Raw genomic sequence first — 12,617 nt, 5'->3', positions numbered from 1 at the left:
TTCAACATTTTCCCTAAATGACTTCAACAATGGTTCCCCTGAATCCCTTAACAAAAAATTAGTTCAAAGAAGGTATAGGATGGGCTGGTGGGTACTGAAGGTATTTCATTTATTCTAAAATCATCAGACTTTTATTCAGTCAAATACTAAAACTACAAAAACAGCCCACTAAGAAAACTGCTTTACTCTATTACATTTATAAACAGCCTTTCTGGGTAGTTGTGTATGTTTACTACAGAATATAACATATTTTATTTTTGTAAAAATTATCTTTTAAGCTCTCCCCCACCCCCAATGTTCTACCCAGTCACTAAAGGCAGATGTCTGGAACGCAGACTGTTCCTCCTTCACACCTGTATCTCACTAGTCATCAAGTCCCCACAATTCCATCTTTTTTTTAAAACACCTTATCTCCACCCCAATGCCAGTGACTGGATTCAGGCTGTGCTTTCCCATCTGAACAATTGTAATAGTTTAACTAAAGCCTCCCGGCTTCCAGTCTCAATCGCCTACTGCTTATTGTTCACAGCAGCGGCAGAGCTTTTAAAAATTCACTGAATTGAATAATGATCTTTCCAACATTTACATCAGATCTACTTAAGAACTTTTAATGACTCCCCCGTTGCTGAATGTAAAACTGAAGCATTTTCTTGGGACAAAACTAGAAATGACCTAGTTTACTTCCTGCCACTCTTCCCTACAAACACTGTTTGCTAAAGCATGCCATGTTTGTACATCTCCCTGCCCTGTCACATGACATTCCCTTTGTCTAAAATATGTAGCACCCTGTGCCTAAACAATGAACTCATATAACCTTTTCAGACTCAATTTCAACAAAAGTCTCCTATAGAAGAACACTGCTATGAACATCAAATGGCTGACTTAAGTATTCTTTCTTCCAGGCTCCCAGGGAAGCTTGTATTGACTTCTCTTGGAGAACAAATATAACATAAGATTACATAAAATGTAATGCTTTAAAGTCATGCCTGTGGACAATTCCTATTTTTTACTCCTTCAGTTTCTTACATGGTAAGAAAGCTGCTGCCAAGTTATCAGACTTGAAGTTGCCATTGAGAGTCCACAGACTATCATGGAAATCGACAGAAGAGTTTGTCTCAGGGAAGTACATTTTTTCTAGGATCCTTTTGATTATACCATCATATAATATTCGAAAATCTACTATTTTTACTTATAGGGAACTTCCTCTGTATGCCAAACAATTGCTAAATCAGGTGGTTATATCAATATTATATATACACCTTTAAAAAAAATTCAGTTTTAGGTGAAAATACTGACCCGATTTTCCATTGATTTCTTTACTAGGTTAAAGCTTTTCCAACGGGAGTCAAATTCATGCTTGTGAGATCCTTGGAATTGCAAAAGGTCTCCAGTAATCTGCGTCAAAGAATTTCAAATTTTATATTTATGAGTCGTCACGTCAAACCCGGTCATATTAACAATTATGCAACTGTTAAATGACAATTGTACCTTTATGATAAGAAACAAGGACTTGGTATCATCTTCTGAATTATTAAGTATGTGGTCTATAATAGGAGGAAAAGAATTTTGGTTAAAATATTTTAAATTACTATAGGACTCCTGATATACTAGTTAAGGAAGAAAAGAAAAAAACAAAAAACAAACGAACCAAAAAAAAACCACTGCCTGATATTCTCACCATTTAAAATTTTAAAATGGTTAAGTAAAAGCACACATGCTATAAAATAAAATTTCTAAATATTTATTAATAAACATAAATTAAATACATATATGTACTTACTAAGAAGTTTCCTTATGACCCTAGCAATTGTTTCTCGGTGGTTCTCTCTGGATAGATCTATTTTTTAAAAAATGAGAGAAAGCATTTTACACACTGAATGCTGACCAGAGCTTTGAAGTTTATATCAACAGTTATGTCAAGAAGAGATAACGTATCCAGGAAAAAAACAAATGGGTCTGTATATGGGAAAAGAATCTAAAAAAGAGTGGAGATATATTTATATGTATAACAGATTCACTTTGCTGTACACCTGAAACTAACACAACATTGTAAATCAACTATACCCCCAATAAAAATTAAAACAAAACAAACAAAACAAACAAACAAAAAAAAAAAACAAAGAAAAACCAAATGGGTCTGTCTTTATCATAGTTGGTTAGTAGCTTGGCATGATACAGAATAACTTTTAAAACCTTCACATTTATAAGAACCTGCTTACAAAACTTTATTAGGCAGGCAAGGAGGAGGGAGATAAAACTATCTTTGCCAATATTTCAAAGGCTCTATCCTCTAATTAGAGGCCATAAATGCATAGGATTCTCTAATTAGTTGTGGTGACCCAAATCAAACAAACAAACAAACTACACCTAATTAATTAATGTATGCAATGAACTCCAATGTTAATCCAGCAATAAGGAAGTGTGCTAAATTTAATATTAGATTCAGAACATTAAATTAACACAAAATATTTTACATAAGTATTTATATAAAATTTAACTCACTATGATAGAAAGATACTATAAAGATAGTTAGAATATGTAAGGGTTTACATCAAGTATAATACAACGGTTCTGTAACAATTCTAACCATAAATGAGCATTACAATATATGAAAGTCTGCCTTTGCACATAGAAAGCATCTATCTTTTACTGGCTATTCTTTATATAATAATTACCCACTTTCTCCAGAAAAAGCAAAGATAATATTAAGTAATTAATATTCATTTTATATATAAAAAAGAGACTAGAAAAACCGTAACAACAAAATTATCCCATTTTAACCCTTGTACAGTAACTAATGAAAACAGTCCATACAGATTTACTCAGATTAGGATTCACATACCATATTCAAGTCCAGTATACAACTTTGTCTCTTCCAAGGACACCATAGTTGGTACCCTGTACAAAAACAAGAATGCTTGTATTTATTAATAATACCAATAAGGAGGTTTAAAGGGAAAAGTGTCATTGCTAGAATGTTTAAATGATGATCTTTAACAAACACAGATCTCTCATCTTCAGTACTTCAATTCTTTACTCTAGCTTTCTGAAGATTAATGCTCTATCTGTTTCAGTAAGGACAGTATTATTCATCTTTAAAAAAATGTTAATTAAATGTAACGACTTTGGGGGGGGGGGGGGAATTCACTGCCCAAATGAACATAACACTGGTATTCAATACTCAAGTGTAAAAGCTTAAATCTGATGTTAAACATTTATACAAGGAAAAGTCAGCTTTACAATATTATAATAAAGGTTAAAACTAGACACCAAAAAATCACCATCAAATTTTACTGTAGAATATACAGCAGACACACTTCTTTAGATAATCTTTACCCTTCCTCTTAAAACCAGCTAAACTGATCTCTCCTGACATCTGCAGTAAAATGCCACTACTTTTGAAGATGTTCAGATGTAAAAATACTACATTAAAAGTCATTTTTTAGGTATGTATGGACAGATTCTATTGGGGAATATGAACCTTTATATCTGAAATCTAAATTTTCTTTAATGAAAAATAAATAGACTTTATTTCAAACTATGAGATTCAATTCAATAACTTTTTATAAACAAAGCGATAATACTTTCTAAGAAAAGGAAGACAGGCACAAATGCCAAGGAAACATGGGGTAAGCGTATCCTATACAAGGCTAATTAGTAATAAATAGACATTTTATAATTATTGCTCATAATCCATGACCTACACAACACTTGTAATGAAGAAAACACTATTTTGAAATCAACATACCCCTCCCCTGTACTGTATTTTTTTAAGTTGAATTAATTAAGTTATCTCTACCCTAATATTTGGTTGTTATGAATTCTGGGATTTATCTAAATGGGTAATAACATTAAGATGACTAAAATGCCAATTATTTAACTATGTTCCTCGCCATAATGTGGATGGCAACAGTACTGTCCCAAGTTTCAAAACCAAGCCTACAGAATATAAACAAAGAATGGTACTATTTCATAATATAAAATGCTAATTTGCTTTTCAGAGAATTTCAAGAATTTCAAATTCAAATTCTTCTTAATATCTGGTTTTCATTCCATAAAGTTTCAACTTTTGGCAACAGCTTGCAAACTTGAACATTCTGTAAAATTATGTATGATTGAAAAATATATATGTATCTAGAGTCTAGTCATTAAAAAATAAAATCCGATTCTTTCACAATGAATTTCAAGGGAAGTCCAACATCTTTACTGAAATTAGATTTGACCAAGAAAGAGAAAAGGCTGTGCTCACACAGTAACAAGCATTAGGCGTAAGACTGTTACCCACCCCCCTCCGCCTTCCCTGGTAAAGCATGGGGAAGTACTTGGCCATAAGCTATCCCATGAGAGTACATGTCTCTTCACTGCTGCTATAAACATAAGTTGTTTCCTAAACTAGGAATACAACTGTACCTCACCCAGTCCATACCTAGTACCACACAATACTGAACCAAGCATGCATTTTAATTATTGTCACAAAATTACTCTTAACAAATGACATTTTAAAAAGCAATCACTATAGTAAGCTATCCTGAAATTTTTTTTTACTATATCAAACAAACCAACAAGCAAACAAAAGGCTATCAGTTGGGAATTTGAAATGTTTTTCTTATATGCCTTTCTGACTCTAGTAACACCAATTACACTATAACTACATTCAATAACAAGTCTCATCTAAGTGCCGTGATGCTAATTCTAAAAATCCATGTGTCACTCTGAATTGTTTCCCTATCACAAGAGTTGATGAAGTACTTATCACTTATTACAATTATTTAGAAACATATCAACCTGTGTGGGATTTTAAAATATTAAGTAATAGATTTAAATTAAAATGGCTTAGGCTTTTACTTTTAAAACCTGAACTAAAACACATCTTACACATCTCAAGAGTATAGAAGGCATCTGTTTAGACATATAGTTCAGCTTTACTTTATTTGTTCTTATCCATCTCAAGTTTCTTTTATGCTTATTTATCTAAGATTCAGCTTTAATTGATCTCTTCTTATCTAACAAATTAATTAAACTCTGATTGTACTGACACCTTTTACACCAAATGCTTCTCAGCGAGTATAAATACATATTTATACTAAATATTTCTTCTGATCTTTAGAAGAATAATTTTCTAAAAGAGATGTCTATCCATTACCCAAGTAAGACTTTATGATTGTATCTCTTTGTGGTCACATTTTAAGTCTATGTGTACTGGGCTGTACTCTCTGATACTTAAATCTGCCCTTGTAACTTTTAGTTATGTACATAATCTTAGCTGAGTAGACTTAAAGTGCTATCAACAATTATAAATCTGCATTCTGATTAAACACTATAGTAGCAATATATACAATTTAAATCAAATACCATCACTCCCCCACCCCGAGTGAAATTCATTCTACTCATCACTGGTTCATTTTACAAACAGTAATATAAAAATAAAAGTATGACAAATAATTTCAATGCAACATATTACAAATAATACCATCTATACAATAATAATCAAGTTAAATCAGGTTCATAGCAACTACATAGGACCACCAAGCCACCTAATTTATAACAAAATGTGTTTAATATCTGTACCACTTAAAAAAAAAAACAACTTGTAAGTTTTCTACATCTATGCTATTTGTACCACTAGATGGCAATCTTCTTCAGATTTGATTAGAGTAGAACGATGAAAATAATCACTGGTGGGAAAGAAAGGATGGTGAAAAAGGAAGAAATGACCAGTAACATAAAAACAAAATATACAATACAAATCAAATATGCAAATGAAGGCTAGGTGAACGGTCACGGAACAACTGCAAACAATAATTCTCCCTTTCTGTAAGTGGAAGAACAACCTACCCTGCTCCAAATCCCTCCCCTCCCAAATGAAAACAAACATAAAAGGTATAAAAACCAAGCCACTAACAGAATTTTTTTCCCTCAAGGTAACAAGTGTTTCACAACAGACAACTGGCCTATTTCTGTGTTCTGTTATCCAGATCAATCCTGGGCATAAACAATAGCTATAAACAAAAATGAAAGGCTGTCTCTGACTCTGCCATGTGAACAAAAGGTTGCCAAGTAAAGAGAATCTTACATACCACTAGGTTTAAAATTAACTCGGAGCATAAGAACTATTTCCATGTCTGACACACAAGTTTTTTAAAAAATCAATGAAAACAGTCAGAAGGTGAAATAAGGAGAAAACAGGGTTACTCACCGTGGAGTAGTAACTGTTTCCTTTTCTGTGTGCAGCTCCCCCAGCAGAGCTGGGTAGTTTCCTGGAGGTGCCAAGAGAGGTTAGCTAGCCCTGCCCCTCATCGCATAACAACACATCCTTTCACATATTCATGAAATGGTCTCAACTCTTAGACCTTAAGTATGAATTTTTTTTTTTTTTTTGAGTGAAAAGTTAGTAAAAGCTGAGCTCCTAAGAATGATTTAACTAAGAATGACTTAACAGATCTATCGGAGGAAAGGGGGCACAAAGTAAAGAAGAAATATTTGAGATGAAAAATGATGACTCCTCTACCTTGAGTAACCCTGTTTTTATAGATGTTAGTTTTTTGCATCCTGTGATAGCTGGTTAGACCTAAAAGATTCTAAAGAAATGGACTGCAAAAGGAGAAATTAATGACAATTTGAGGATTAAAGGCAAGTGTCCAAAATTCCTACATGACCCTGGAAAGACATAATCCAACTTCCACGTCTATAAAGGTAGAACTATGAGTATAAATTATAGCACAAATGTTTCTATGAAATCATTAACTAAAGGTTCCAAGAGCAAAATAGAGAGGTTCCATTTTAAGATTAATTCAGTAACCTTGGTATCTGACAAAACTGTTAAATTTCAAACCGAACCAAACTGAAAAAATTTACCCAATTAAGGGTAAATTAAACCCTCAAAGGACCTTATTTCATCCATCCTTTGAAACAGTAAAATTTATAATATGTACAAGATACTTAGTAACCTTACATTGCTAAAGGCCAAAAAGTACAATGTAGGTACCATTAGGTATATAGTTTACTTTATACTTAGGACAATCAACTCATCTCATCTAAGCTTTTTATTTTTTGTCAGTCTCTAATCACGTAGCATAGAAAATTGTTTTTCACATGTGGCAGCCATTTCCCTCAACAATGGGATCCCACATACTCTATTAGCAATTAAGATTTTCTTACAGGAAAATTCAGAACTGAAATAAGTTTCTGGTTTTTTTACTGCTGCAATTTGCCAGAAGACTAATACTACTGATACATGCACAAGGCAAACTTAGTAATAAGTGATTCGACAAAAAATAATTAAAACAGCTAGAATATTTTCCCTAATTGAGATTTATATAAGAAAAATGTAAGTTTAAATTTAAAAAAAGAATTGAGCTGCTAGGTGCTTCCAAAAACTGGTCTGTTATTTCAGAAAACGTATAATGTCCCACAATACCACAGCCAAACACCACCGGATATCTTAGGCATTACACTAAAGCATTGGTCACCATTATGCGTTTCCTTTTCTCCTCAACTTGGCACATTTTACTCTATCTCCTTTGGAATAACTCATGTCCAAAATAAAAGAGTCTTTTCATCTTCTAGTTTCAAATTGACCTGCTACTGATAATCTCCAAGAATTATGCTACAGATCTTCTTTCTTCAAACTAGGCAGTATGATTCAGTATCACAGAACAATGGCACCATCAATTGAAATTATTTGATTAGTTCTTTCAAATCAATTTACACTTAGAAGATTTTAATAATTATTGACCTATATTAGAATAAGCATTTTAGAAATTTAAAAGGCTAACTTTATTTTATTTTACTTTAGTGAAAACTAACTTACTATCTGCAAAAAAAAAGTTGTAATGTTATATAAAGTCAATGTAAAAAGTCACATATTGCCAAAATAAATTAAAATTTCAGGTGAAGGTGATACCAGTTAGAAATTGGTTTTTAAAAAAAAGGATTCTGTTAAGAACTAATTAAAAGCCCAGGGAAGACTTTACAAACTCTCTCTTTTGACAGTTCAAAGGCAAAGGGATGCTCATTCATCTCTAACTGTACTTTGTTAATCATTACACTGAGTAGGTGTACGTAACTATAAAGAATCCTAAAAATGTGTACTGTTCAGTGATTAAAATCATTGAAGTTTTCCTCGTTGTATATTTTATTTCATTATGTACTAATAAATATACAAGAAAATATATTTTATAATTAAAATATATAAACACATTTATATTAAACATAATTTTGTATTACTTCATTAGGTTTTATTATGTCAAATTTTCATTAAGTGAAAATTCTAAACACAACACTTTTAAATCTAAATCATCTTTCCTTTTCAATTTTTCTGAAAAAAAACCTATAAAGGGATATTCGTGTCAATTTTATAGCTTATAATGTACAGTAAAATGGGCTAACAATCTGCTTAATTATCTTTTGTGGCATTAATAAGGTTTTAATAATATGGTATTGTTTTCCTTATTGAAAATGCATTTCATTATATACAAATCTAACTGGCTTTATAATAACCAAATATATATGGAACATTTGTCCTAATGCACATTTATTTCAAAGGATAAAGACTTTGCTTCAATTCACTAAGATAGTGCACATGGCTCCATGCTGAAATGAACTGCAACGGAAACCTCTAAGCCTCCTGAGCATATCGTAATCATCACTCAGTACTAAAATCATCTAATTATATACACAGAAGATAAATGCTTTTGCTCTTAGATAAATTATTGGATTAAAGGACCACACTTCAACACGTTCAAGCAGAACTAAGTTTACTGATATAATCAATTTGTTATGTATGAAATAGCTTTTTGGCATGCTGTAAAAGTTAAGTTCTTACTAATTACATACTGTTAAAGATCATTAGGAAAATCAAAACCATTTCTGTAAGTCTCTCATTTTAAAATATTGTTTAATATCTCTCTTGACAAAAACGAATTTTGGTAAAATTGCTCTTATATCAAACTATAAAACTGATGAAAAAACAAAGTTCTTTAAAAGAATTCAGTAAATTCCTAGGCAAACTTAAAACAGATTTCCTTACCTGAAATGACCCTACTTCTCCCTCTTAAATCTAATGAGTAATCTAAAAAGTTCAATGCCTAGAAACAGTTTTTAGATAAGTGAAATAAGTGGGAATTATGAAAATGTATGACCCCAAACAACTGATTATGCAGAATACGGAAAGACAAGCAAGCCACATTTTAAAACCATTCCTTGAAACTTTTTAAGATTTTTGTTGCAAAATCAACAAATAATTCTCCCCTTCTGCTTTTCTGAGGGGGCAAGGGTTCCTTACTCATTTTTGTGTGATTTTCATTAACTTACTCAGCAATGAGATGTTGGTGTTCAGAGAAAATGATCTAACATGGTATACTGAAACTAGCATCTCTGTACTTGATAAGTGAGCTAAAGTTATGTACAGCTGATTTCATTTAAACTCAATTTTTTTCAACTTCAATGGTAACACTGACAATAGACTAAATCAAGACATTCATTCGAAATGATAATACTCTGAAAAGCACTTAAATCTGTAAAAGCAACTTTGTGGATCTCAAAAGTTCAAAATCATAATCAATAACATAGAACAAATTTTTATTAAAAAACACCCCAGGTTTTTTGCTAGAAAATCCTTACCATTGATTGCACACCAAAAAAAAAAGGTGTTTCCCTTTCTTTTTTTAAAGAATTTATCTTAATTAACTCAGTAAACTAACAGATGAACTTAATATCTCTAAGTTGATATTTTAAAACTGATTAGCATTGAAAGTTATTCTATCCTGGTACCATATGAAAAATCTGAATAAAGCCCTAATATTTATAGATCTAAACTGTGCCTCAGGTGTTTTTGGCCTAACAATGACAAAAAGGTTAAAGTGATACAGAAACAACAACAATAACAGAACCAGTGACTCATTATGTGACTAAGTCTTAAAATATATGCCAAATGGCAAAAGAGCAAAATATGTAAAGTAGTTATTTTTACTTACAAGTTAGTAACTGGCTCTCCTTTCAATGGAGGTAGGAGGTTTCCTGAGCCAATTAAACAGTTGTGTACTATAGTCAGACTCTGTAGAACATCATCTCTAGAAAAAATAAAAAGCATTTTCATATTTGAGAAGACTCCAAATCCCTATTTAAGAAAAAGCCTTGTAGAGTTTAAGGTGAAGTAAAAAACTTTATCAAGTGGGAATATACAAAATTAAGGCATAGAAATGATGAATGTTTTCAGTTTACCCTCTTAATAGTACAAGGTAATTAAACAGATATTTACTGATAATATTAGACCTGCTTACATTTAAACAGGCTCTAAATAATCACAAGTAACAACAACTGACTGCCCTTTGTGAAGCAATTCTGAACTTAATTCCCTATTTACCCAAAGATCACAACCACTAACAAAAAGGGAAAACAGTATTACAGAAGATTTTCCACTATAGTCTGTCTTTTAAAATGCACTAGCTAGGGACTTCCCTGGCGGTCCCGTGGTTAGGATGCAGCGCTTTCATTGCCAAGGGCCCAGGTTCAATCCCTGGTTGGGGAACTAAGATCCCACAAGCCATGTTGTGTGGCCAAAAAAAAACAAAAAAAAAGACTAGCTAAACATTTACTCCAAAAAGCAGTTCAGAGTACCACACAGCCAACATAAGTCAATCATACTTCTTCCTCCTCCAAGCCCATTCCTACTGGATTTGCTTATCAGAATTTCCTGTTATTTGACACATAGTAATTTTCTTACTATGATTTTAGGAACTTTCAAAGATTCAAACTATAAAAGTCCAGTGGTCTCAAATAATTGTTCCGTGCTAAAGCTCTTTGGGGGAGAAACAATATCTTAGAGAGATTTCTCTAAGTAATATAAATATCAATAGTATGAATTACTAAAAAGAAACAAGCCGATAAAATCTAAGGCAAATCTAGAAAAACAGGCATTTCCTTACAAAGGGGGCATATTTACACACACTTCCCAAAAGACGCACAAGTGACACTGCTAGATAGAAGGCACTAAAAACAAACTAGAAAAAAACTCTGAGTTTTTCTATTTAAGATGTTTAAATATTATGACAAAATTTCTGTTATTAAACTATAAAATGGTTTTATATTATATTAATGTGATTAGAAAACCATTTAAATGTATTAAATGGTTTTCTGATCACATTTATGGCAGACATTCAAAACACACATTGAAAATGAATACATCAGGGACCTCCCTGGTGGCGCAGTGGTTAAGAATCCACCTGCCAATGCAGGGGACACAGGTTCAAGCCCTGGTCCAGGAAGATCCCACATGCCGGGGAGCAACTAAGCCCATGCGCCACAACTACTGAGCCTGCACTCTAGAGCCCGCGAGCCACTACGGAAGCCCATGTGCCTAGAGCCCGTGCTCCGCAACAAGAGAAGCCACCGCAGTGAGAAGCCCGCACGCTGCAACGAAGACTAGCCCCCGCTCACCGCAACTAGAGAAAGCCCACGTGCAGCAACGAAGACCCAACACAGCCAAAAATAAATAAATTAATTTTTTTTAAAAAGAAAATGAATACATCAGATATGCCATTGAGAGAGGGAGAGGCACGAAAAGAATTTTTTAGTCTACAACCATATAACACTAACTGATTATAAAAGAAAACTAACCTAGACATTTCAAGTTCTCCATCCCCACAACGCTGGAGTTTGATGAGCTCAGGCTGAAGAAAAGAGTCCAACAGATAGAAGGCAAAAGCCACTTCTTCAGAAGAAGGAACATGCCACTGGATCCCCAAATTCCACAAGTCCCCTGGTTTACCCCAGTCCTAGAAAATAGCATTTAATTAGCAAGTTGAGAAGTTGGAAAAACACCCCCAACATACAAACATACTTTAAAAGGCTTAAAAGAAACTGTATAGGTAATCCAAACCTAAGGCAGCAAATGCACAAAAAAAGGTATGAAGACATCATAGGAGTCTTTCATTATCACTCCTGAAAAAGGTCTCCCTGAAGAGCCACTCAAATATGAGTTTACTATAAGAGTAACAGTAAGTTTATGTAAGGCTATTGCATTCCACCCCCAAATTATATGGAACTATGGAGGTTAAATATGGCATTAAAAAGTCATTTCACATACAACCAGAAAAGAAGAAAACTAGAGCTAGATGAGAGCTACATCACACTTTCCAAGTTTAAAACATTCCAATAATAGTTTTAGTAATCTACGTTAAAAATAAAGAAGTGACACCTTAATACACAACAAGGAAAAAACCCGCACTTTGAATCCCTTAGAAAAATAACCCAATATATCCTGGAACCCTAAATTATTGAAAATGCTTGCCTTGATAGGAAAGTATTCAGAAGGAGGCTTGTCAAAGCCGCCTGGCACACTGCAGTATTCTGTAGGGTAGATAAGTGTAGTAGAACGAAGAAGGTGATGCAAAAGGTTACAAGACAGAGTGTAACCCTGCTTACAGGTTAAATGTAGGGTTCTTTGGAGAATCTTTACAAGGTGCTCCCTATAAAGAAGCAACTTCTTCCCATCCACTCGAGTAATCTAAAAAGAAAACAGTTAAAGATATTTTGGTTAAAAGATCAAGAATCAACAATTAAAGTTAACTATGTTTGGCCATTAAAGTAGTCTAAAATAGTAACAGTGTTTCTTAAAA

The 12,617-nt window shown here is 32.9% G+C and overlaps 1 protein-coding gene across 3 annotated transcripts in view; it reads right to left on the bottom strand.

Annotated features, from left to right (window-relative positions):
- The window catches only part of PSME4 (proteasome activator subunit 4), a 97,182-nt gene that overhangs the window by 27,831 nt on the left and 56,734 nt on the right, over window positions 1–12,617 (bottom strand). For all 3 annotated transcript variants that reach the window (XM_082357952.1, XM_082357950.1, XM_082357951.1), the window contains exons 18-24: window positions 12,290–12,505; window positions 11,617–11,774; window positions 9,975–10,070; window positions 2,843–2,898; window positions 1,781–1,837; window positions 1,489–1,544; window positions 1,297–1,395 (exon numbers count right to left, since the gene is read on the bottom strand). In XM_082357952.1, coding sequence (XP_082214078.1) covers window positions 1,297–1,395; window positions 1,489–1,544; window positions 1,781–1,837; window positions 2,843–2,898; window positions 9,975–10,070; window positions 11,617–11,774; window positions 12,290–12,505 — 738 coding nt within the window. The remainder of the gene's footprint in view (window positions 1–1,296; window positions 1,396–1,488; window positions 1,545–1,780; window positions 1,838–2,842; window positions 2,899–9,974; window positions 10,071–11,616; window positions 11,775–12,289; window positions 12,506–12,617) is intronic.

Source organism: Balaenoptera borealis (genome assembly GCF_965194805.1).
Source record: "Balaenoptera borealis genome assembly, chromosome: 15".
NCBI classification, from domain to species: domain Eukaryota; kingdom Metazoa; phylum Chordata; class Mammalia; order Artiodactyla; family Balaenopteridae; genus Balaenoptera; species Balaenoptera borealis.
The sequence above is the reverse complement of the archived record's forward strand: the minus strand, read 5'-3'. Positions and strand labels throughout refer to the sequence as shown.